This window comes from Notamacropus eugenii, chromosome 4 (assembly GCF_028372415.1).
Source record: "Notamacropus eugenii isolate mMacEug1 chromosome 4, mMacEug1.pri_v2, whole genome shotgun sequence".
In the NCBI taxonomy this organism is placed as follows: Eukaryota; Metazoa; Chordata; class Mammalia; order Diprotodontia; family Macropodidae; genus Notamacropus; species Notamacropus eugenii.
This window is the reverse complement of record NC_092875.1, coordinates 11,160,153-11,186,695: the sequence shown is the minus strand read 5'-3', so window position 1 is coordinate 11,186,695 and position 26,543 is coordinate 11,160,153. Positions and strand designations below refer to the sequence as shown.

Sequence of the window (26,543 nt, the reverse complement as noted above, 5' to 3'; positions counted from 1 at the left end):
TCCAATAAGATTGAGGGTGAAACAAGGATGTCCATTATCACCACTGTTATCCAATATGGTACTAGAAATGTTAGCATTAGCAACAAAAGAAGAAAAAGAAATTGAAGGAATTAGAATAGACAAAGATGAAACTAAGTTATCAGTCTTTGCAGACAAAATGATGATATACTTAGAGAATCAAGTAAAAAACTACTTGAAATAGTAAACAACTGTGGCAAAGTAGGAGGATACAAAATAAACCCACATAAATCATCTGCATTTCTGTATATTTACTAACACAGTCCAATAGCAAGAGATAGAAAGAGAAATTCCTTTTAAAGTTACTGTAGACCTTATAAAATATTTGGGAGTCTACCTGCCAAAACAAACCCAGGGACTATATAAACACAATTACAAAACACTTTTCACACAAATAAAGTCAGATTTAAATAATTGGAAAAACATCAGTCGCTCATGGGTAGGTTGAGCTAATAGAATAAAAATGACAATTCTACCCAAAGTAATTTAGTTAGTCAGTGCCATACCAATGACTACCAAAAATTATTTTCTAGAGCTAGAAAAAATAGTATCAAAATTCATCTGGAAGAATAAAAGGTCCAGAATATCAAGGGAATTAATGAAAAGAAATGCTAAGGAAGGTGGCCAAGCCATATTAGATCTCAAATTGTATTATAAAGCAACAATCATTAAAACTACTTGGTACTGGCTAAGAAATAGAGGGGTAGATCAGTGGAATAGGTTAGATACTCAAGACACAGTATATAGCAGTCCATTGTTTGATAAACCCAAGGACCCTATCTTCTGGGATAAGAACTCACTGTTTGACAAAAACTGCTAGAAAAACTGGAAAACTGTGTGGTGGAAACTGGGGATAGACCAATGCCTGACACTGTATACAAGAATAAAGTCCAAATGGGTACATGATCTGGGTATAAAGGCTGATACTACAAATAAATTAGGGGAGCAAAGAATAATATATGTGTCAGATTTATGGAGAATGGAGAAATTTATGACCGAACAAAAGATAGAGAACATTACGAAATGCAAAATGGATAACTTTGATTACATTAAATTGAAAAGTTTTTGCACAAACAAAGCCAACACAACCAAGATTAGGAGGGAAGCAGAAACTTGGGAAAGAATTTTTACAACTAGTGTCTGTGATAAAGGCCTCACTCCTAAAATATATAGAAAACTGAGTCAAATTTACAAGAATACAAGTCATTTCCCAATTGATAAATGGTCAAAGAATACAAACAGGCAATTTTCAGAGGAAGAAATTAAAGCTATCTGTAGTCATATGAAAAAATGCTCTAAATCACAATTGATTAAAAAATGTAAATTAAAACAACTCTGAGGTATCACCTCATACCTATCAAATTGACTAATGTGACAGAAAAAGAAAATGATAAAGGTTGGAGAAGATGTGGGGGAGTTGGAATACTAATTCATTGTTAGTAGAGCTGTAAGCCGAACCAACCATTCTGGAGAATAATTGGAACTATGCCCAAAAGGCTATAAAAATATACATACCCTTTGATCCAGCAATATTGCTTCTAGGGCTATATCCCAAAGAGATCATAAAAATGGGAAAAGGACTCACATGTACAAAAATATTTATAGCAACTTTTTTTTGTGGTGGGCAAGACCTGGAAATCGAGGAGATGACCATCCATTGGGGAATGACTGAACAAGTTGTAGTAAATCAATTGTAATGGAATACTATCGTGCTGTAAGAAATGATGAGCAGGTGGACTTCAGAAAAACCTGGAAAGACGTATATGAACTGATGCTGAGTGAAATGAACAGAACCAGGAGAACACTGTACACAGTAACAGCCACAGTGTGTGAGGACTGTTTTTGACAGACTTAGCCCTTCACAGCAATGCAAGGACCTAAAACATCCCCAAAGGACTCTTGAAGCAAAATGCCATCCACCTCCAGAGAAAGAACTATGGAGTCAGAAAGCAGAATGAAGCAGTATATTTTCTTGTTTTAAAATGAAATTGGTAAATATTTAATAAGTAAAAATACAATAAAACATAGACAACTTTATGTTTTAAAACTAAGTCAATATGAAGCCCACAGGGATTCTTGTGTATAGATTAGAGGCCTTGTTTTTATTTAGACCAACATGAGACTGGCTGGTTATGGGAATGACCTCTTTGTTGTTTGTTGTAATTTTAATTTTGAACTGGCTTGCTGTAACCAACACAGACCCAGAAGTGTCTTGATTCTTTCAGCCAGTCTGTTTCCTTTGTGGTGTCTTCTAAATTTACCCCATCCCATCACAAGTACTGACAGACGTGGTCGTATCAAAGCAGACTATTTTCTCTTGTGTTATGTTTTGGTTTGTTTTGTTTTTTTCTCACGGTTTCTCCCATTTGTTTTAATCCTTCTTTGCAACATGATTAATATGAAAATGTGTTTAATAAGAATGTATGTGTAGAACCCATATAAGACTGCATGCTCTCTTAGGGATGGAGGGGGGAGGGAAAGGAGAAAACTGAAGACTTATGAAAGTGATTGTGGAAAACTGAGAACAAATAATTTATAAAGAGAGAGAGAACAATGTATTAAATGATTAAGTTATGAAAACACATTCATGTGCACAATGGGAGAGCCCAGTGATCTTACCATAGAGGTCAAGGTTCAGGCATCTACAGGGAAGGGGGATGACCCCCCTTTTGTGGAAATGCATTTGAGTGTCTCTGCTGGCTGTTGCTGTCTAAGATCCCGATTGAGTTTCCATTGATAGATGGTAACAGGATTCAGTTGAGTCTACCGTGCATTTATTAAGCACCTCCATGCACTGGCAGGAGGAGGCCTGCCAGAAAGTAAGGAGGTGGGTGAGGGCACGTTGGCTAGGGGAGGCAAGCGTTTCTCAGAGGGCCAAGGGGCTGAGAAAAAGAGGGAAGGGGGAGTATTGGGAGAGACGGGCCTTATCAGAACGTTCCAGGGTGGGAGACAAGGGGAAGGGATCAAATCCTCTTATGTCATTAAAACTGCCAGAACTCTTCAGCAAGGACAGCAAATATTGTTACTAATTACAGCAGTTGCTAGGACCACCCGCTTTGCTGTGGCGTTGTGCAGGGTTGGAGACCTTCTAATGGGTGAGGGGGCACAAGATATTGAGAAATGATTGTGGTTCCTGGGGACACACAAACATAAGCGAGACAGTCACTGTCCCCACAGCTGGAAGGGACCTCAGAGATGAGGAAACTGAGCACAACCCGAGAATGAGTGCCCAGGGTGGGACCCAAGTGACCAATCGCAGAGCCGCAGGGCTGGCTCCAGTCTAGCCTTCTTTCTAATCCATACCATAGACCTCAAGGATCTGTGATTGAATCAGTATGAGTATTCCCTTCACCACTGCTGATTGCAGCCCTTTCTTGCCATGATTAGACTTTCTCTTCTCTCTGTACCTCCCTCTCTCCCTCCCTCCCTCCTTTCCTTCCTTAGCAGGCATTTATTTAGCACTTTAAAGTTTTCAGAGCATTTAATGTTCATTAATCTCATGAGATTCTATGAACTCTGTGATGTAGGCACTATATAGGCCCCCATTTTACAGAGAAAACTGAGACTCTGTGAAGTTGAATGGCCTTCCATTTCCCATCTCCATTCCTTTGCACAGGTTGGCCCCTAGACCCTCCCAGCCACATAGAATGCTTAGTTTCTTTCTAAGCTCAGTTTGAACATCCTGTCCTGTCTGTTGCCTTGGTCCCCCTTCTGTGAGCACCTTCAATTACTTTGTATTTATTTGGTGAATTTGTTGCTGTTGTTTTGTAGGTCTTCCCTGATAGAATATAAACTCTTTGAGGGCTGGCAGCATTTCATGAAGTGTTTGCCATGTGCCAGGCTCATGCTAAGTCCCTGCCCTGGGAACCCTGACTGGGGAGCGAGTCTAATGGCGGAGATCGCAGGCCAACAAATATTTACAAAGCAAGATGTTTGCAAGAGAAGGAAGAAATAATTAATAGGGAATAAGGGGGATGGAGCAGTCTTCCTGTTGAAGGTGATGGGAAGCCAGGAGCCTCTGGATGGAGGTGAGGAGAGAGGGGGGTCCAGGCTTGAGACCCAGAGCCTAGAGATGAGGGCCTTGTTCTAGGCACAGCCAGGAGGCCAGGGGCACTGGACTGAAGAGGCTGTGTAGGGGCACAAGGCGTTGGAAGATTGGGAAGGTTGGAGGGGGCAGAACATGAAGGGCTTTGAAGGCCAAACAGAGTATTTTGTATTTGCTCCTGGGGGCCATAGGGAGCCCATGAAGTTCACTGAGTAGGGGGGTGGTGAGCTTTAGAAAAATCATTTTGGTGGCTGAGTGGAGGCTGACCTAGAGTAGGGAGAGACTGGAGGCAAACTGACCCCCCCACCCCCTGCAACTGCTGCAAGAGTCCAGGCCTGTGATGAGGGCCCGCTCCAGGGTGGGGAAAGGAGCAGAGGAGAGAAGCAGGCTGGTTGTTGGAAGATAGAGAAGGTGGAATCAACAGCACTTGGCAGAAGATTGAATACGGAGGCTCAGAGATACTGAGGAGTCAAGGACGTTACCTAAGATGTGAGTCTGAGAAACTCAGACTCAGGAAGGGGATGGTGTCACAGCAGTAGGAAGGAAATTGGGGGGAGGGTTTAGGGAGGAACAGAATGACTTCCATTGTGGACGTGGTGAGTTTAAGGTGTCTCCTGCACATCCAGTTGGAGATGAAAGATTGGGACTGAACAGAGAGAATGGGGCAGGAAAGGGAGATGGGAGAATCATCAGCCCGAGGGGAAGAGGGCTTAGACCAGAGCCCTGGAGGACACCTGTGGTTAGAGGGCATGACCTGGAGGAGGATCCAGCAAAGGAGACAGAGGAAGAGTGGTCAGAGAGGGAGGAGGGGAGCCAGGAAAACCGTAGAGAGGGGAGGGTGATCAGCAGCGTCCACCGCCGCAGGGAGGTCTGGGAGGATGAGGAGAGAGAAAAGGCCATTGGATTTGATGACTAAGAGATCATTCATAATCTTGGAGAGAGCGGTTTCAGAGAAATGATGATTTTCTTATTATTATAACAGCACATGGTCCACAGTAATAAGTGTTTGTTGAAGGATTGTCCCAGAGCCCCGGCTCTGCTTTTCCCTGGCAACAAGGACTGGTGGATCGGGAGTAACACAGAGGCTTCCAAGCCAGCTAGCTGGACCTCTAGAGTGATTGCTCCTTTCACTGGCGCTCCATCGGATATTTGAGGACACCTTTTGGTGGTGGTGTTTGTCCTTCATTTTCAGAGAGGCCATTGACATCTATCCCTTGTGCCCAGAATCCTCTCTTTCCAAGCCCATACCCCACCACCCTGGCCCTGACCCTTTAACCTCTGACTCATGGCTCTTTCTCCAGTGCCTTCACGGTCTGGTGGTCACCCTCCTGTGGGTACAGTGGCATGCTGATACTCAGCCGTCTAGGGGCTGGACTGGGCTCTCTCATGAGCTCATGGCCCCGAAAGCTCATGATCTGGTGATCCACCTTCCAGCCAATGGCAGTAACTTCTCTTCCTATGGCAGATCAAAGTCTGAACCCAACTCTGTGAGGAAGTTAGGGGGAGCCCCTTCTGTCCCTTTTGCAGATGGAGAGGCTGAGGTTCAGACAGCTCACTTTGTGCCAGGACTCACACACAGCCACATGCTTGGTTCAAGACAGGAGTGGCACTCCAGGAAAGCAGGTCCTGATGACCCAAGGTGGCTCAGTCATTGGTCAGCGTTTCGTGTTGTGAGGACATGGGAAGAAGTTAGTCCACTGGCATTCAGTGAGCACCTGCTGTATGCCCAGCTCTGTGCCCAGTGCTAGGGATACAAATACAACGGATACAGACAATGTAAGACTAGTTAAAGAAGTGCAGCTTGGCTTTTTGCAAAAGGAGAGAAAACTCCTAGAAAGAGCAATGCTCCCCTTCCTGCCTCCACTCGGCACTCCCTTTGTACCAGGCACACTGGCATGTCACTCGTCTCAATGTAGCCCATAGTTTTCCAGTGCTTTCTTTTTGTATGTGTTTGCATGTGTTTATTTGCATGTGTATTTGTGTGTATGTTTGTATGTGTGTTTGTATGTATGTATTTGTGTGTGGGTATGGGTGGGTGTTGTCTCTCCAGCATGGCTTTGTGGAAAGGGACCATGGCAGTTGGACAGGGCATGAGGCCCCACTGAGTCCAGCCCTCACCTCTTGGGAAGCCCCTCTCCTACCTCCTCTTTGAGGGGTCCCCCAGCCTTGGCGTGAACCAGGGAGCAGGCCTCTCAAGCTCCCTCCACCCCTCCTTTACTCTCTCTTCTTCTCCCAGCCTCTGGGACCCAGAAGGCTGACAAAGCTAATCCTTCTTCGCCGTGGCAGCACCACAGGTCCTTGTGGCAGCTAGCATGTTATTCCTGAACCTTCTCTTTGTCAGGCTGAATGTCCCCAGCTCCTACACATGGTCCTCATGGGACAGTCTGGAACCCTTTCACCTTCTTAACTAGCATCCTGATTTTTCACTGTCCTTCCTATAACACCCTTCCTTCTTGGAGTTCCAGCTGTGGCCTGACCAGGTAAAAGTCCTTCTTCCATTTCATGTGGGTAAATGCATCAAACTCCCCTGCAGCAAATGGCCCAGTGAGGCACCCATAGGAGCCTAATAAATGCTGGCAACTTGGCTCGGGGTGTTTTCTGTCCCTTGATGCCCTTCCCGTACCAGCTGCAGACCTGAGAAGTGGGCTGTGTTGGTCTTTATCAAAGGCACTGATAAAACTTGCACCCCGGGCAACCAGCCTGGGAAGCTGGAAAGGGTCCCAGAGCCTTGAATGGCCTTGGCCTTGGCAGACAGAGCACAAACGTCTGTCGAATGAGATTGACTTCTGGATCCTTTGTCATGTGTGTGACAAAGGCAGTTGGTGTGGCTGGAGCAGAACCCCTGGGCCTGGCACACACAGTCATAGCTTTAGAGCTAGGAGGGGCCTCAGAGACCACCGAGTCCAACCTCAAATTTTACAGAGGAGGAAACTGAGGTGCAGAGACTGAAGTGTCATGGATGGGCATCCAGGGTAGGATTTGAACCTAACTCCAGTGATGTCCTCTATAATCACCATGCTGCTTCCCTCCATAGTGCCCACTTATTAGGTGCCGTTGAGCCAATGATCTTAAATCTTGGGACTGGGAGGAGTGATGGACTTCTTTTGGGAGGAAATCCTGCCTCGATAGATGTGGCTACTTGGCCGTTATTTAAAAGCAAAAACAGGAGCAGCTCCTAAAGAAATGTTTATGTTGCAGCTAATATATGCAGGTCAGAAAGCATCCATCCATATGGCCAGAGGGGACGTTTGTATAACAAGCAAGGGTTCCTTAGGAGACAGAACACCCTCACCTTTGGATCCCAGCCTGGGCCTGTGATGAGAGAAGCAGGCTCCCAAGGTGGGGGAGTTTGCTGGTGGCAGACAAGTCAACGAGCCCATGATTCCCCAGAAAACAGTGACCTCCTCAGCTCAGACTGGCAGACATTTATCCTGCCCTCCCATGTCTCTGGGGCAATGGGGAACAGAGGATGGAGGCTGATAACCAGGTAATGGAGGCCCTAATTACTTGTCTCCTCCATTTGTTTACTGGTAAATGGGGAGCTTAGTTAGATGATGCAGAGTCAGTGAGAGGCCTTTCATGTGGAAGGGGATGGGACCTAGGACGTCACTGATACAGGGAACTTCCAGTATGGAAACTCCCTCTACCTGAAGAAGGTCAATACCTGCTCTGCAGCTGATGGGCTTCTAGATTGGCCTGGGGTGCTAAGAGGTTACAGGGTAACCTGGCTGTGGCAGAGAGAGAATTCAGACCCAGGCCTCCAAGGCCAGCTCCCTATCCACTTACCTGCCTGTCTCACTTAAGAATATCATGTTAGCATCTTAGCAACCAGGTGGTACCATGGAGGATGAATTGAGGAGAGAGAACAAAAATGGGGTTGGGGGCGATTATCGGCCCATGGTAATAGTCTAGAAGGACCCAGACGAGGCTGGTGGGCAAGATAGCAGAGAAGGGGACTGTGGGAGGGATGTCATGGAATCTGAATTGATAGGACTTGGCATTGGCTTGGTTAAGGAGGGTGAGGGATTACCAAGGGATGACCCCAAACCCTAAAATGCGCTCTAAATGCCTTCGATTCTAACCCTAACCCTAAATGCCTCCAATTCTAGCCCTAAATGCACTCCGACTCTGAGGTTGCGGTCTTCCTGCTTGAACCAGCCTGGGTTTGGAGTCAGATGGCCTGGCTCTGAGCACTTGCCTACACTGGGATGTCTGGGGCAGAAGGCATGAACATTGCATTTACTTTCTTTGCCTAATTCTGAATCACATTCCAGAATGTTTGGCCAAGTTGCACCTCCACCAACAATGCATGCGTGCGCCTCTCTTTCCACACACTTCAACATTAATCTTTACAATCTTTCGTCATCTTCTCTAGTTTGTTAGGCCTGAGTCATTTGGGCATGGTCATTAAAAAAAAAATTCTCCTGGTGCATTTCATTTCTACATCGGTGATTTCTAGAAATACCTGCCCCTCCATGGAGATAATAATACCTATGGTTCTTACCCAGTAAATGATCGCAGATTTGGAGCTGAACGGGCCCCTTCTAGTCCAACACATTTATTTTGCTGCTGAGGAAAATAAGGCCCTGAGGTCACATTTGAAATACACAGGAAGCGTGAAGTGTGTTATGGACAGAGTCAGATTGATGTCAGTCCTAAATGCCAAGAGGCCTCTGCAGCCTCAGCACTGGCCGGGGCTGTTTGCCCTGCTCTGTCACACCCTCAGCATCCCTGGGCTTTCGGGGCTTCATCTCGGCCTGCTGCCCACAAAGGCAGCTCGGTTTTCAGTTTGGTCTGAGCCCTTCCCTCCTTCCCCCCTGCAGCTTGGCCAGGATGGCCTGTCAGACCTATTGTACCCAGGAATTCAAAGAATCAGTCGGTCAGTCAATCAATAAACACAGATCAAGTGCCTTCTGTGTGGTAGGCTTTGTCCAGCACCTGCCCTCAGGGTACTTACACTGTATAGAGGGACAGATAATCCCAGCACTTAGAAGTGGATACATTGTATATGTGCATATACAGACAAAGACATACAGACACTGGAGAAACACGAGGCCCCCAGGGTCAATATAAAATCCTGTTTGGTTTTACCAGCTCTTCCTAAAAGGAACCTCAGCCCCGAGTGCCTTCCTCTTGTGCCTAGGCCCCGGCCCTTTCTGCGAGGCAACCCCACCCCCAACCCTACCACCTCCCCTCCCCCGGGCTGCTCCTCACCCAAGCTCCTCCATCTCTCAGCCCTGGACTCTCTCCTATACAGCCCCCAAGTCTGGAGTGCTCTCCTCTCTGACCACTGACCTCCCTGGCCTCCTTTAAGTCCTAACTCCATTCCCCCCTCCTACAGGAAGCCTTCACAGCCCCTCTCAATCCCAGGGCCTTCCCTCTGTTGGTTTGCATGTGGTCTTCCCCATTAGACTAAGCTCCTTGAGGCAGGGACTGTCTGTGGCCCCTAGCACACAGTAGGCACCCTGGGATCCTCCCTCCCTCCTCAGCTCTGTCTCTCCCAGGATCTTGGGCTTCCTTCTAACCAGATCCTCCTTAATCTCCAGACCTCTCTGGCTGTTGGGTCTAGGGCTGCGTTGGACTCTCCCTCCCCTGAGGAGGCTGGGAGCCCCTCAAGGGCACAGACTCTCTACTGCCTTTCTTTGTCTCTCCAGCCCAGGGCTTAGCTCAATGCTTGGCACACAGTAGGTACTTAATAAGTGCTCCTTGGTTTGATTTGACACCTACTTAATGAAAGTGGGAACTCAAGCCTCTGAGAGGCTTCAGGAAGGGCAGGGTTCCGTGACCTGGGGCAGGCTGGGAACATTCTGATATTAGCAGCAGGCTAAGTGGGTCCTTGGAGGAACTGGTTGGAATTTCACAGCAATCAGCACTTCCAGGTGGATTATAGGGTCAGAGACTAGAGCTGAGAGGAACCTTAGAGAACAGGAGATCCAGCCCCCTTCTTTTACAGGTAGGGAAACTGAGGCATGCAGAGATAGTGAAGCACCTTGCAGTCTGAGGCAAGATCCGAACCCAGGTCTTCCTGCCTCTGAGACTGGCACTGTCACCTTCTTCTGGTCCAGGCCAGGACTGTGGCCACCACCTTGGAGTCACTTCAGAACCTCTGACTCTTCTGTGGCTTCTTCAACAGCATTTCTCCTCTCATCCAGCCCTCCTTTCCCTCCCCTCCTTCCCCTCCCCCAGTCTTTACCACCAGCTCAGACCCTCTTTCCTCTCACCTGGGCTACAGTAATAGTTCTCCAACTCCAGCTTGTCTAGAAGAGTGAGTTGGGGATCTGTATTGGGGAAGAGAGTTTCCATATTGGGAGGTTGGCACAGTGAGGAAATCTCTGGTCTGGACCCTGATCCCCAACCCTAGATGACTCCTGACAGTCGGTGTGCCTGGCCCTGGCCCCACCAAGGCTGATGTGCCCTGTTCTACTCCCAAGCCTTCTTCACTTTCCCCTCAACAGCTGCTGGCCAGCCTGACTCTCAGTGTCTCTGTCCCTGTCTGTCTGTCTCTCCCTGTCTCTTTCTCTCTCCTCTCTCTCTTCTCTTCCTTCTCCTCTCTCTGTTTTTCTCTCCCTCTGCATTTTTCTTTTCCTCCTCCTCCTCCTCCTCCTCCTCCTTCTTCTTCTTCTTCTTTTTCTTCTTTTCTTCTCTCTCTCTCTCACTCCCTCTCCCCCCTCTCTCTTTCTCCTCCTCTCTCTCTCTCCCTCTGTATTTTCTTCTTTTCCTTCCTCCCTCCCTCCCTCCTCCTCTCTCTCTCTCTTTCCCTCTCTTTCCATCCCTCTTTCCCTCTCCCTCTCCACCCCTGTCCTCTCCCTTCCCCTCCCCTCACTCCTGCCCAGCAGCCATGCATTCCCAGGAGCTGAGGCTGGGCATCATTTCTGCAGATGCTGGAGAGCCAGACTGCTCTGATAGCTGGTGCCCTGGTGCTGTTGCTGCTCCTGACCTGGAAGTACAGAGCCCTCTTGGTTTTAGCCTGGCACGAATATATCAGGTTGTGTTTCATGAACTTCATCTCCGGCATGAGCAAAGAGGAGAGAATCCTGAACTGGGTCAAGCAGAATGCGGTGGTGGGCAATGCCCAAAGTGTGGTGGAGGCCATTGACAAGTACTGCTACGAGAAGGAGTGGGCCATGAATGTGGGCGATGTCAAAGGTGAGCTGGGGCACTGAGGGGGCAGGGAAGGATGGATGAGACAGCCACCCACAGGGGCCAGGACCTCTCCCTGAGCCAGGAAACAAGATAGAATTGGAACTGGTCCTGTTCTCCAAGAGAGGGGGAGACAAGACAATTGAATGTAATTGGTGGGGAGGTCATGACAAGCTTTTACTAAATGCCTGCTGTGCACCAAGGAAGCCTTCAGATAGTAAGATTTTGGAGGACTCTGGGGTCTCTTAAGAGGCTGGAGTGGGGAGGGAGAGCTCCCCAGGCCTTGGTCTGAAGGGTATCCAGGTCAAAGGTGCAGAGGTGAGAGATGGAGCAGCAGGTCTGAGGAATTGTTAGAAGGCCAGTTTCCTTTGTCTCTGACTGGCTTGGTGGGTAGGAGGGGCTTTGTACCCTTGGCCCCACCCCCCCACCCAGAAGGTACCCCACTTCTCATCTTGGTACCTGGCTTCTTCTCCATCTCCCTCACCTCCCCTCTAGAGACTCTCCCAGGGGCCCTCTCCAGTCGTCCTGATCTGTATCTGACTCCTGATGACCCCAGAGGAGAGAGTGAGGCTGGTGACTCTGCACAATCCTGCCTCACTTAAATCTGATTCACCTGCAAGTCATGGCATCACCTCCCTGATGTCATGATCCTCTCTGAGAGCAACGGCCAAACCCCAGCCACACACAGAGGCTCCCCCAACTTCCAGCAGTGGTTGTGGATTCCTCTGGGCATCTTCTGTATAGATTTACTCAAGTGTGTGGTGTTAGCTGCCTGAAGGAAGGGCATAATAGTTGGCATTAATAGCACCTAGGAATGTTTGCAGAGCCCTTTGTAGACACAATTTCATCTGCTCATAACAGCAGCCTTATGAAATATCGCCAATATCATCGTGCTCATTTTCTAGATGAGGAAAGTGAGGCTTGACCACATGAGCTGGTATGTGACAAATGAGGTCTCTAGAACAGAAATGACTGAGCCAAGACCTCCAAGATTATAGGTAGGAGAGCTAGGATTGAAACCTAGGGCCTCTCAGTTCATTTTTCAGGCTGTTGTTTTTCCTCCCTTGGGATGGCCCCGGCTCTCCTCTAGTGTTGAAGTCAGGAGGATCACAGTAGCTACAAGGCCCCTTTGTTAAGGTGCCTACGTGCCTGGAGCCCTGGGCTCTGCTGGGGGGATACAATGTTCAGATCCCGTGAGGCTTGTCCTCAGGGAGCTTACAGTCCTCCTAGTCTTTAAGGTGCCTACGTGCCTGGAGCCCTGGGCTCTGCTGGGGGGATACAACGTTCAGATCCCGTGAGGCTTGTCCTCAGGGAGCTTACAGTCCTCCTAGTCTAGCTAGGCCTGCCTGACACACCCTCTTCCAGCCATGTCTAACAAGGCGATTAGTTACACAAACCCAAGCTCTCCAGACCTGGGCGGGAGGTCAGTGCTATATTGTGAATCTGAGTGGGGAGGGTTCCAAGGAGGGGCTGTCATTTGGGTTAGGTATCAAAGTAGGTATAAAGGTATATTAGGTATATTATATTAGGTATAAAAAGAGGACAGTGTGGGTGTTTCAGCATGAGCAAGGGCATGGAGGTAGGAAATCACTGGTCTTCTCCCAGACCCACAGAGTTGGAAGGGAGTTCAGGATCCACTTCATGGAACCTAGGCCTGGACCCTCCTCTCCTTCATCTCCAGAAAACAGTTCTCCTGCTCTTGTCCAAAGAGTTTCAAGGATGAGGGACTCATTACCCCTCGTCTCCCAGGAAGCCCAAGTGGATTCTCCCTCATCTCCAACCTCTCCCCCAGCAAGGCCATGGCTGAGCCCTCCCCTTTCACCTTCCTCTCAGGTCTGATCATGGACAAGATCATAGAGGAGACCAAACCCAAGATCCTGCTGGAGCTGGGCACTTACTGTGGCTACTCAGCTGTGAGGATGGCCCGCTTGCTGCCCCCCGGCGGGCACCTCTTCTCTATTGAGTTCAATGAGAGTTTTGCAGCCATTGCCCAGCAGGTGATCCAGATGGCTGGCCTGCAAGATAAGGTACCGTGTCAGGGTCCAGGAGGGGAAGGGAAGGAGCCAGAGCACGTGACTTTGAGTCTTTGACCTAGTCCTTTCTCCTTGGGCCTCAGTTTTCTCATCTGTGAAATGGATGGGCTAGACTGAAGTGAGTTTAACCATGAAGTCTACAGATAGATTTCAGGGGTTCTGTGAACTTGGATTAAAATAAAAAAGTTCCATCTTTATTTTCATGAACCTCTAACTAAAATTTAGCATATCCTTTAATTATTTAAAACCATTTTTCTGAGAAGGGTTTCAAAGGTTTCCCAGCCTGCCACAGGGTCTGTGACCCAAACAGGTAGGAACCTCTGATCTGGTGGAGCAGGGGAGTCCCTTGAGCCTTTGGTCCCATAGAAGGAGCAGCTTAGGATGGGAGAGGAGCAAGGCCTCCCTCCTGCTGGCTCAGTATGCAAGGGTTGGGCCTTTCCCCAGGGACTGGCATAGAGAAAGCTAACCACGTGGGCAGTTTTATTTCTTCTGATTTTGGGGGCACTTCACAAATCCATGATTCAGGATGGTTAGGATGTGTCACTGATGAGGCATGAACCCACAACTTTTGTTGTGGTTGTTCAGTTGTGTCTAATTCTTTGTGACCCCTGTTGGGGGTTTCTTGGCAAAAATACTGGAGTGGTTTGACATTTCTTTCTCCAGTGTGTCCCCATTTTACAGATGGAGAATTGAGGCAATAAGGATTTAGTGACTTGCTCAGGGTCACATAGCTAGGAAGTGTCTGAGACTTGATTTGTACTCAGGTCTTCCTGAGTCTAGGTCCGGAATTCTCCACTGTGCCACTAGCTTCTTCTTAGGATCTCAGAGTTACAAGGGACTTTAGAACATGTAATGTCAGAGGTGGAAGAGACGGAAGTCAGTCAAAAAGTGTTTATTAAGCTCTGGCTACGTGCCAAGCACTGTGCTAAGCACTGGAGATACAAAAATAGGTGAAAGGTAGTCATTCTCTTTCTTGAAGGAGTCTAGTGGGAGAGACCATGTGCAAAAAGTCTCTTTTGGTTTTGTATTATTGTTTTATGATGTCTCAACAAGTTATTGGATTCCACTTGCCTCGGAATTATTGTCTTCTTTGAGCTTTTGTACCTTTTTCCATTTGTCCAATTCATTTTTGGAGGCATTATTTTCTTCAGTATTTATGTGCCTGTGTCTCCAAGCTGTAAATATCTTTTCGTAATTTTCTTCCTTCACTCTCATTTATTTACCTAATTTTTCTTTTACTACCATTATTGAATTTTGAAATTCATTTTTTAAGCTCTTCAGGAATTCTTGTTGGGCTTGCGCCTATTTCACGTTTTTCTTTGAGGTTTTATTTGTAACCATTTTGACTTCATTGTCTTCCTCTGAATTTGTGTCTTGATCTTTCCTTGTCACCTTAGTACTGTTTTTTTTCCCCTTATGGTCAGGTTCTTTTTTTTTTTTTTTTTTGCTATTTGCCATTTTTACATCCTATTTTTTTATTTTGTTCTCTTTTTTTCATTTTTAACACAGTTCATAGCACGTAACACAATTCCAACTTTTAGTCTGGTGATATTTTTATAAAGCATTTACAATACAGATCACAAACAAATTTTTTTTAACATTAACCAACTGAGACACAAATAATAACTATGTTGCTAACTTCATAAGCCCTTGACCTAATTGTCTCCACACTATTACTAAGAGTTAAGGGACCCTAACTTATTGTTGTTGGTCTAAAGTCCTAAGCCTAATAGCTTAACTTTAGACTTAACCTCATATGTTCCCCTACCAGCAATCTATAATTTAATAGATCTGGTATTAAGTTTACAAACCTTTTGCCTATAGGAAATTGCCACTAAGAGTAGGGACACTGCAGGGAAACAATATCTCCCCAGCTTCATGTCAGTTCCAGGCAGGAGTAGATTGTCAACTTGCTTTCAGTGAGGCTTAGAGTCTTTCAGATGTCAGTGGGAGAAATTGAGTCAGAAATTGAATCCTACCTCAGCCCAGGCTGAACAGCTGCTTTCCCACCCTTCCTATGAGATCACCTTTTTCAGTTCATAACCAGTATCTCACAGGCTTACTGGCATCATGGATTGGAGGCTCAGAACACCTTTGTTGCTACCCATACTTGGAGTTAGACTCAGAAGAACCGTCACTTAATAGTCCCATAGCATCTTGAAATAGCAAGTTCCAATAACCAGGTTTCAGATATGACTATAACTTCACACTGGCTAAGGAACATCTTTTGAGTCAAGTCTTAAGTGGCTTACGTGCCTTTCTATACCTGTTCTAGATCCTGATTAAATAACAATCATAAAATCAGATTTACCATTAAAACCTTAACTTTTCCATCGGTGCCAAATTTTACCCGAAGTTACTTGCCTCTAGGAGACTTAGATTAAAATTCATTTCCCCAAATTAAAGGTGTCTCTGATTTAGTCTCAGTAATTAATTCAGTCAGTTGTTTTAATACTAATTGCTTTTACATCACTTTGTAACATGTCCAATTTTTCTCCCCATCTCTCCCCTCCCCCCACCCCCTAATACCTTGCATTCTGATTACCCTTTCCCTCAGTGAACCCTCCCTTCTATCACACCCCACCCTTCCCTTATCCTCATCTTCTCTCTTTTCTTGTAGGACAAGATAAATTTCTATACTCCATTACCTGTGTTTCTTATTTCCAGGTTACATGCAATAATAATTCTCAACATTTGTTTCTAGTACTTTGATTTCCACCTTCTTTCCCTCCCTCCCTCCCTACCCATTCCCACTGAGAAGGCAAGCAATTCAATACAGGCTATATATGTGTTGTTTTGCAAAAGACTTCCATAATAGTCATGTTGTGTAATACTAACTATATTGCCCTCTATCCTACTCTATCCACCCTTATCTTATTTTTTAATTTTGAACTTTATGTTAAAGTTGGGCTCTATTCCCAGTGGGGGAGAGGTGGCAGAGGGCACTACCCCCCAGCTTCAGGGTTTTTGAAACTGCTGTTTTCTGAGCTAGTTCTGGAGGTTTTGAAGTTTTGGGTGCTACTGGGTGATATGAGAGGTGTCTTTACTGGTCTCCTGGTCTGTGCTCTGGTCCTTTCTCTGGAAGGGCACCTGGTCCCTTAGGATTGCATTTGAGAGCAAGTGCTCCTCAGGACCCCTCCTGCCTCTTAACCTAAAGTACTCCTTTCCACCCTTGACCTGTGACCCAGTATGGGCAATGGAATTGCCAGACAGCCTCCAGTCCTGCATCCAGGACTCGCATCCAGGATTACAGGGGTCCCCTGTAATCTCTTTCTGACCAGTTGCCAGATTTCCTTACCATCTCTGGCTTGAGAGCTCCCATAGCTGCTGCTGCTTCTGTCCCTGCTACTGGGGCCTGCCACTGGCATTTCATCCACCTGAGCTCTAGGCCAGCTTCCAGCTCCATGTGCAAGATCCCTCCTCCCAAACTCCTAAATTGTTTTGGGTTGGAAAAAATGTCTCACCCTGACTTTTTGTTGGATCTGCCACTCCAGAATTCCATTTGAGCCATTATTTTAAAGTTGTTTAGAGGGGAATGTTGAGAGAACTCAACTGAGTTCTTCTACTCTGCCATCTTGGCTCCAACCCCCCTCCCCCTTCCCCACAACCCCCCATCAAGAAGTCTCCCCAGTCAAGCACTAAACAGGATAATTTGGAGCTAATCAGCAGAGGGAAGCCTGGGAAAGGTGAAGAGACCTGCCTAAAGACACACAGGTAAAGAGTTGAGTCAGGATTAGAACCCAGACCCTCTGACTTCAATGCCAATGTTCTCCCCAATGTCCTAGCCATCCTCTCTTCTTCTCAGCAGAGTCTTGCCTTGTGACTTGCAGAGCCCCCTCTCTCCCCTGGAGCTGGACTCACTGTCTTCTCATGAAAGGTCATCTCCGGAATGATAATGTGGCCTGTGATGTTTGGCTAGTAGGCCTTAGAGCTCCCAGACTCAAATCTTGGCCCTGTTCTTGGCCATCTTTGTGACTGAACAAGACCCTGTCCCAGACCTCAGTTTCCACCTCTGTAGAATGAGGGGGTTGGGCTAGATGACCCCTGAGCTCCTTTCCAGCCCTAGAGGGAAGACTCTCTGCTCTCTGAACCAAAGGACCGATAAATAATCAGCATGTATTTTCAGGTTACTATACTGAAAGGGCCCTCACAGGAAATCATCCCCCAGCTGAAGAAGAAGTATGAAATCAACACGGTCGATATGGTCTTCCTGGACCACTGGAAGGAGCGCTATGTTCCAGACACCAAGCTCCTAGAGGTGAGTGCAGAAGATGGCCAGTGATCTGGTAATTTGCTTGTTGTGGATGAGAAAGCCCAGTGAGATAATGTGTGAATCACAGAGTGGTATAGACTTCTCCATGATGCTGGTAATGGGGAGAGGTAGGAGGAGAAGGAAGCTAACTGATCTTACAATTCATTTCCTGATCCCTCTTCTGCCAGTGCCTTCCCCACCTGAAAATGGCCTATGCTTCTTCTGAATATATTTTATATTTCCATCTATGTCTACAAGGTGCTTCCCTCAATAAAATGTGAGGTCTTAGATTATTTTATCCCTGCCTTGGTGTCTCCAGCACCTAGCAGAGAGCTTGACTCTTGGAGGCAATGATTGCTTGCTGTTGGCAATGCATTGAGGGCCCTAGAATTTCCAAAGGATTCGTTAAAGGGTACTGATCAAGCTGCCTGACCTCCAATGCCGTAACACTACACCACCTCCGCTGATCGCCACGAAGCCTTAGACTAAGTTCCACTCTCATGGTCTTTTCATATACCGCAAATAGAGGAAATAGACCCAGAGATGGTATGAACACCAAAGAAGTCAACATCCACATGGAAAACTCTTCTCTGTTTAAAATATTCCACCGACACTGTAATGTCAAGAATATTTGGCACATAAAACATGGCATTTTTCAGGGATGGTTCAGGCCTGCTATGGTTTTGCCTCACTTTGTCATCTTTCCCAGATGATAACTGAATGTAGATGGATGACACAGCTCCATTGACCAACATATTAAGCAGCTCCTTCATTTCATAGAGTCTTTCTCTGATGATATCAAAATAGATAGCAATTGGAGACGTCACACCTGAGTGAGGAGATCCAGTCAGGATGAAGTAAAGATGGCAGCCATGGTAGTGAATGGTTTCTATGGCACTTTACAGCTTACAAAGCACTTTCCCCCTATCAGTCCCTGTGGGACCCCCATTTCACAGATGAAGAAAGTGAGCCTTAGAGAAGGTTAGTGATTTGTCTCTCTAGTATCATGGGGCCTAGAGAGCAGCATTGGGAGATAGATCTTACCAATATTCTTTTCCTTCTTATTCAGAAGTGAAATGAATGGACTTGCTCAGGGGTGGGAAACCTGCAGCCTTGAGGCCACATGTAGCACTCTAGGTCCTTGGGGGTGGCCCTTTGACTGAATCTAGACTTCACAGAACAAATTGCCTTCATAAAAGGATTTTTTCTATAAAACTTGGACTCAGTCAAAAGGTCACAACCAATGACCTAGAAGGCCATGTGTGGCCTTGAGGCTGCAGGTTTCCCACCCCTGGACTTGCTCATGGTCATAGGGTGAACAGACTGAATCAGGCCAGTTGAGAAGGGCCTGACAAGACATCTCTCCAGCCCCCAGGCTCATCAGAGGGTCACTAGACACCCGAGATGAGCACACCACAGTGGGAAGAGGGTGGGGAGACATCAACATCTCAGGAGAATTTAGCACACTGACAAACCTTTGACTGGATCTTCTTTTTTTTCAAAAAATAAACTTTTAAAAGGAATGCAGAAAGAAAAATCACCTGACTGGATCACCTGATCTGTGTGGGCACAGGCAATGCTGGGCATGGATCCACTTTCTGGATCTCCTTGTTCTGGGCCTTTTGTCACTGAGTTTTTCTGGAAGGTGACCTTGACCAGGGATTCAAGGGCCTATTGGGAAAGATTCAGAGAACAAAACCAGCTGTACTATTGTATCATTTGTACAAAGTTTGTCCCTTGGAGGCCCCTACATAATGCTGACCCTGCCATACTTGGAGTCCCTCCAGATCCCTGCCAAGGCCACGACCAAGGCAACAAGCATTTATTAAGTGCAGATCTAAGCAGATCTAATACAGATCTAAGCCAGAAGACAGTGTCTGCCCTGGAGGAGATTACAGCTCTGATGGTGAAGGACAATGCAGAAAGAAGCTGGAAGGGGGAGGGAAGTGACTGAGGATATGGGGGGCAGAATAGACAAAGTCTGGGAAGAGAGATCTCTTCCAAGATCTGTATAAAGCAGCTAAGGGTCAGTGCCCAGAGCGCTGGGCCTGGAGTCAGGAAGCCCGGAGCCAACCCTGGCCTTAGATGCTGACTAGCTGTGCTGCCTGCCTCAGTTTCCTCATCTGTAAAACGGTGCTAATAATAGCCCCAACCTCCCAGAATTACTGTGAGGATCAAATGTGTCATGTAAACCTAAAGTGCTGTAGAAATCCTAGCTATTAATAATTTTATGAAAAAATCAGTGGGGTGTGTGTGTGCGTGCGTGCGTGTGTGTGTGCATGTGTGTGTGCGTGTGCATGTGTGCGTGTGTGTGGAAGCGTGTGTGGAAGCGTGTGTGTGGAAGCCTATGCATGCACACAGAGGACAGAAAATTGGCCGTAGGGAGGAGAGTCGTTACGGCAGCAGCAGCCCTTGCTCGAGGGTCCCCGACTCAGCCAGAAGGAGCCCTGGAAGGAACTCCTGGGGCTGGGATTTCAGCAGCCCCTCTGCTGGTAATTACAGCGAGGCTGTATTTAGAGAAAAACACGCGTAAGCAAACACTGCGATTCGATGGCCGGGGAGCTGACGGTTTTCTAAACACTCTGGCAAACTGGCAGTTATCTCAACAAGCATTAGTTCCAATTCAAATGAAGGCTGAGTGATGAGTGGGACGCGCCACCCCAGGCTCCAGCTGCCCGGCCTGCAGCCCCGCCCCAGGGGCCCGAGCTCCGCAGACCTCCCCTGCCCCCAGTCCTGAGCTCAGCAGCACCCCCACGGTCCCAAGTGCCCCCCACCCCAGGGGCCCGAGCTCCGCAGACCTCCCCTGCCCCCAGTCCTGAGCTCAGCAGCACCCCCACGGTCCCAAGTGCCCCCCACCCCAGGGGCCCGAGCTCTGCAGACCTCCCCTGCCCCCAGTCCTGAGCTCAGCAGCACCCCCACGGTCCCAAGTGCCCCCCACCCCAGGGGCCCGAGCTCTGCAGACCTCCCCTGCCCCCAGTCCTGAGCTCAGCAGCACCCCCACGGTCCCAAGTGCCCCCCACCCCAGGGGCCCGAGCTCCGCAGACCTCCCCTGCCCCCAGTCCTGAGCTCAGCAGCACCCCCACGGTCCCAAGTGCCCCCCACCCCAGGGGCCCGAGCTCCGCAGACCTCCCCTGCCCCCAGTCCTGAGCTCAGCAGCACCCCCACGGTCCCAAGTGCCCCCCACCCCAGGGGCCCGAGCTCTGTAGCACCCCAGGCCCTGGCCTTCCCGTTGGCCCACTCAGCAGGTTCTGAGCTCAGTATTTCCCTTTGTTCCGACTCCTTACATAACCCTGTCTTCTGCACATGGGGGGTTGTCATGCACTCATTCCTGGGGAAGGCTCCTTGGGAGGGCTGTGGGTGTGGAACATTGGTAACGCGGGGAGTTCATAAAAGCCAGCCACAAGCAGCTCCAAACCCACCCCTCCCCAAAAGAAGTGAGGAAAGGCAGAGTGGCCCAGAGCCTAGGTTGGCAGGAAGCAAATGACCCCTAATCTCTGTGCCCAAATGTTTGCAGCTTCCCTGGCATCTGCCTGAGTGGTAGGCATGCCAGGTCGAGGCGGTCAGGTGCTTCAGCCCAGGCTGTGCCAGCCTTTAGCATCTTCCTCTGGGAAAGGAGGGAGGGAATTCCAGCGCTGGGACCCTCACAGCCCAGGGGCCGTGGAAATACTGACTGACTGACTTTTTAAATTTCAGCCTTAAAAAAAAAAAAAATTCCCCATCTACACTCTCTCTCTCCAGCTTCCATCCAAGATAAAACAAGCCTCATTTCAGCTGCCTGGAGTCAGGCAGACAAATTCCCTCACTGGCCATTCCCCAAACCAAACAAAGCCTCATTCTGATCTCTGAGTCCATCGGCCTCCCGTGGAGGGTGGGAGTGGGGGAAACGCTTCATCTCAAGTCCCTGGGGCCTGTGGCTGGTTCCCTGGTAGAGAAGAGTTCCTATGGCTTTTTCTGTTTAAAAATGTATTTTTTGGTTACATTTTGCATTCTGAGTTGTCTCCCTCCCTGCCTCGCTCCCTCCGCACACTGCCTGGAGAAGGCCGACATTTGATGTCGATTCGTACTTGCACACATCAGTTCTTTCTCTGGAGATGGAGAGCATCTTCCTTCCTAATTCCTCATAGCTGGTTTGAATGAGTGTTCATCTGTGAGTAACCAGATTCCGCATTCTCAACTTCTCTTCAAACAGTATCACTGTTAGCATATACAGCATTCTCTTGACTCTGCATCCATTCATCTAAGTCTTCCCAGGCTTCTCTGAAGCATTTCTTACAGCACAATAATATCCCATCACCTTCGTGGACCCTGACAGAGTCAGCCATTACACTCAGTCACCTATCCATCCATCCATCCATCCATCCATCCATCCATCCATCCATCCATCCATTCATCCATTCCTCAGATCTTGGGCATTTATCCATCCGTCCACCCATCCATCCATCCATTCCTTCAGACCTTGGCCATAGCCCAGGTGACCTCATTTAGCTGAGCCTTCTCATGCCTACCTTTGGCCAGGGTGGAGGGGTGCAGCTAGTTCTGCCTCAGTTTAGACTGGCCACCTCCTGGGCCCTCTCAGAATAGGAACTCAGGTTCTCTCAGGCCTTGGTTCACAAAGGGCTCTCCTTACCACAGACCAATGAGGCGGGCAGTGCTGGTATTTTCCAATCAATTTTTCAGTCAATCAGCAAGCATCTGTGAAGCACTTACAATGTTCCCAGCTCTGTGCTAAGTGCTGGGTCCTCCAGAGCTCCCAGTTGGGTGGGGGAGACAATATGAGGACCACTTATGTACATGCAAGAAATCCAGTGTAAATGGAACTGCTTCTGTCAGTGAGGGAAGGCCCTGCGAGTAGGGGGCCTGAGAAAGGCTTTGTGCCTGGAGGTGGGATTGGAGCTGAGTCTTGAAAGAAGCCAGGAAAGCCTCAAGGCAGAGAGGAAGGATGGCACTCTAGGCATGAGACACAGCCAGTGCAAAGGCACCATGTGGGAGATCAGCAAGGGGGTCAGTATGACTGGGCTGTGGAATGTGTGGAGGAGAGGAATGGGTTATGAGATGGGGAAAGCTAGAAAGGGGCCAGGCTGGAAAGAGCTTCAGAGCCTGAGTGCTGAATGTAATAGGGAACCCTGGAATGTGGCATGGTAAGACCGGAGCGAAGGATGTGTTGGAGTGGGGAGGGTCTCGTAGGCAACTCTCAGTGTGGAAATGCCTTCTGCCGATGCAGATGCAGAGCAGAGAGACTGGAGGGAGGCTCCCGCAGCCAGACATGGGGAGTGGTGGATTTGAAATTCACATTTTTGTGACTTCCATCGTCTAAGCCACAGGGAGGCCTGAACCAGATTAAAATGTAATTGGGAAATATTTAACAAAATAAGTAAAAATGCTAGAAAACAGGTGATGTACTTTACAACAGAGGTAGCCTGCCACTCACAGGGACCCTTGTGCCTGGTTTAATGGCCTCCAGTTCTCTTCTGAGTTTGACACCACTGACCTAAACCAGGTTGCCTGTCTATTCCCATTTTGCAGAGGAGAAAACTGAGGTCAGGGGGTTAAGTGATTCGCCCAAGGTCACACAGCCGGAGAATATTGGAGGTGGGACTCCCACTGGCTCATCTGTGGGGAAGGACCAGAGAGACTTTGGAATTAAAGGACCTGAATTCAAATCCTGGAACCACCATGTACTGTCAGTGTGACCTTGGACAAACTTTATCCCTCCTCCATAAAATGGGGTGGTTGAATTAAATAATGTCTTGGGCATAGTCAGGCTCCTGGCACCCCCTCCCTGCATGACTCCCAGGCTGCTGGGCTGTCCCCTGCCCCTGCTCTGAGGCAGACTGAGGCAGTCACACAGCTCTGAATCCACAAATCTGAAGTCAGATTTACACTAGGGTCTTCCTGAGACTCCAGGTCCAGGGTTTGCTCCCCTGGGCTGCTGAGCTGCCCCCATTGCAGGGTGGGGGCAGTGAGTAGAGGCTCAGATCGAGCTGAAAGGGGGCCCTGCATTCCCCCACAGCCAGGCATGGTCCCTTTGGGGGGGGCAGCCCTTACATTCCTCCACTTACCTGCTGCCTGCAGGTAATCCTTGAGGAGAGAGAGAGGCTGGCAGATGGCCCAGCCTTGTCCCTGGTGGTTTGGGTGTCTTCTATGCCTATGTGCCAGGTACCTTGTAGGGAGGGGGACAGAAGAGAAAGAAGAGTAAGGCTCAGGACCCCCTCCCAGACTGTGGGCCCCCCATGGCTGACTTGAGGGGCCGCCTTCCTGGCCCTGCCTCCTTCATTGCTTGCTGGGTGACATTGCCTAGAATCCCCCTCCCCCAGCTAGCTAATCCTGCCCTCCTCCTTCTATGGGCAACTCTGACAGTTGGGCTGATTATTTGCTGCCCATGAGCCCCCACAGCTGTCCCTACTCCACTGACCATCCATCCATTCACCAACCGGAGTCATTTAGCTTTTAGAAATGGGTATTTCCTGACAGTACCTTCCCTCTCCCCAAAGTCTGGGCACACAGCCTCTCCCTCAAAGTCCAGGGAAAACTAGCTCAGTCTTAGCAAGCACATGCCTCAGAGGAGTAACTCTGAGCTCGTAGTTGGATGGAGGTCTGTTTCTACTTTTCCAGGAGCCTCATGAGATTCTCTGAAGGTGTGTGTGGTCCCTGCAGCATCCTCAGTGTCCTCAGGCTGGGCCAACGTCCTCTTGGCCAGTCTGTCTTCTTGACTCTTGGTTGGATGCCTTGCTCGTACCTGGTGCTGGCTCTGGGCATGGCTCCATGGGAACAGTGTGGATCATTCCCTCTGGCCTCTCCTTCTGCTGCTCCTTTCTTGACTCTCAGCTGGCTGTCAATAAAGCCATCAACTCATAATTAAGAGGTCGGCTGCTGCCTGAACAGAAAAGGCTTCAGGGACAAAATGAATGAGGCCATAATGGTGGAATGCTAGGTAGGCAGACTTATTCTGGGTTTGGCCAGAATTTGGCCGCTAAAGTCACATTTATGTAGGTTGGCCCTGGCTCTATGGGCCAGGCTTTCTGAACCCACTACAGAGGGCGACCCCTTAGAGGTCAGTCGGGGTCCTGACTTTGTATGCATTACCCCTTACCCTCAGTTTTCTCATCTGTGGAATGGGGATTATAATCTCGGTACTATTCAGTTCATAGGGTCTTTGGGAGGCAAGCCCTTGGTAAACCTTGAAGCCCAGTAGAGATAGGATGTAATGGGAACTGGAGTCAGAAGACCTGCGTTCAAATTCTGCCTGCCCCTTACTGCCCGTGTGACTATGGGTGAGTCATTCACCTCCCTCCCAGCTCCCTGACCCCCTGGCCTCTTTGCCTTTGCAGGACAGCGGAGTCCTACGGAAGGGATCGGTGCTCCTGGCCGACAATGTCATCTGCCCTGGGGCTCCCGCCTTTCTTGAGTATGTCCGTAACAACAAACGCTATGAGTGCACCAACTACCCCTCCACTGTGGAGTACACAAACATGGAGGATGCTTTGGAGAAAGCCGTGTTCTTGGGCTGAAGCAGGTGCCTGGACAGAAGAGAGACCAGGAGCTGTGCAGGAGGGTGGGGCGGGAAGACCGAGGAGGAGAGGGGGTGCTTGGAGCCTGGCCCAGGGCCCCCTGGGGCCTCACCAGCCTTTTCTATTTTCTTCAATTAAAAAAGTCACATCCAAACCCTTTGGAACGTGGTTATAATTTCCTGTCCTGGAGTTTTTGAGTCTGTCTAGCCTGGGTCATCCCTGGCCCTGCCCTTGGTGCTAGGCAGGATGCTGTGACTCGACCTGAGCAGGGCAAGAGGGCATGGGCCACAGAGGGCCCGCCTTCCTAGCAACCCCTTGGCTCCATCCCCTGACATCTGTGTCCCAGAAGATGAGGCATCATCCGTCTATCCCACCTTATTCAAGCCACTGCCCCCTTAGTGCAACCAAGCTTCCCAGGCTCACCTCTGGCAGCCCTGCCCAGCATGCCTCCTAGGCACAACGGGAGCTGGGCATTTTCCTCCTCAGTACTTTCTGCTGTTCCCTCAGTCCCCACTAGAGGGCAGCAGGTGCCTTGGGCTCATTCCTGGTGTCCAGTCTCTAAGCAGGCCTTTAGGATCCTAGATGGAGAGCTGGGAGGGGTCGGCCACCTCCAGCCATCAGCCCAACCCCTCTTATTGGGGAAACTGAGGCCCATGGAGGTCAAGTAGAGTCTCTTGGTACCTAGACTTCAGGTAAATTGAGTCAGATCAGCTTGTCTGGACTAGCCTGGGAGCCTCCCCCAGGGCAGAACCCTCTTTCTGTAGGAACACAAGTTCAATAAAGTATGTTCAAACACTTCACTTCATAAAATTATACATCATTGGAAGGCAGCCAAGAGTTTGTCTAGTCCAATACTCTCTTTTTAGAGCTGAAGAAACTGGGGCCCAGTGAGGATACATGAATTTCCCAAGGACATCTTGCTTTTTAGTGGCCAAGGCAGGACTTGACCCTACAGCCCCTGACTCCTTCTCTAGCTCTCCATGCATATCTCATGCTGCCTTTCCAAGCCAGACATCCCCAACTTCCCTCATCCTGGGCTTGTTACCAGCATCAGGTTTATAAATCACTTGGAATCTGCCCTCTCCTGTAGGTTTTCCAAGACACCTTGTGCTTCTCACTTAAAACATAGGTGTGTTTTTTTTAAAAAAACAGAATTTAAACAAGCTTTAAGCAAAGATTCTTCCATCTCTCCCCCCAAGAGTTTCTGCTCTAAAAGTGACTGGGAGGAGGGCGGGGCAAAGAGAAGAGAGAGAGAGAGAGAGAGACTCTGAGAGTCCTGGCCCAGTGACCCACATTGGAATGGAATCAGTGACACATTGCCATCAGAGATGACGCACCCCGAGAAGCCAGGGGCTGGTCCATGACAGTCCTTCCCTCTGTCACAAATTCTTCAGATCTAAGAAATCAGCTGCTGGGACTGTCAGTCTCCACAGAAGAGTTTCTGGGATAAGCTCCCCTTCACAGAGGGTGCCACTCTGCACACAGGTAGATGGCCATAGGCTAAAACTTAAGGAAAATCAGTCTTGACTTGTAGGAGAGCTACAACT

At 48.7% G+C, this 26,543-nt stretch overlaps 1 protein-coding gene across 5 annotated transcripts in view; it reads left to right on the top strand.

Annotated features, from left to right (window-relative positions):
- COMT (catechol-O-methyltransferase) overlaps positions 1-25,150 on the top strand; it is a 56,401-nt gene extending 31,251 nt beyond the window's left edge. For all 5 annotated transcript variants that reach the window (XM_072599787.1, XM_072599785.1, XM_072599786.1 and 2 more), the window contains 4 exons: positions 10,942-11,209; positions 13,037-13,230; positions 17,363-17,494; positions 24,817-25,150. In XM_072599787.1, coding sequence (XP_072455888.1) covers positions 10,942-11,209; positions 13,037-13,230; positions 17,363-17,494; positions 24,817-24,996 — 774 coding nt within the window. In that variant the 3' untranslated portion in view covers positions 24,997-25,150. The remainder of the gene's footprint in view (positions 1-10,941; positions 11,210-13,036; positions 13,231-17,362; positions 17,495-24,816) is intronic.
- Positions 25,151-26,543: the final 1,393 nt, after the last annotated feature.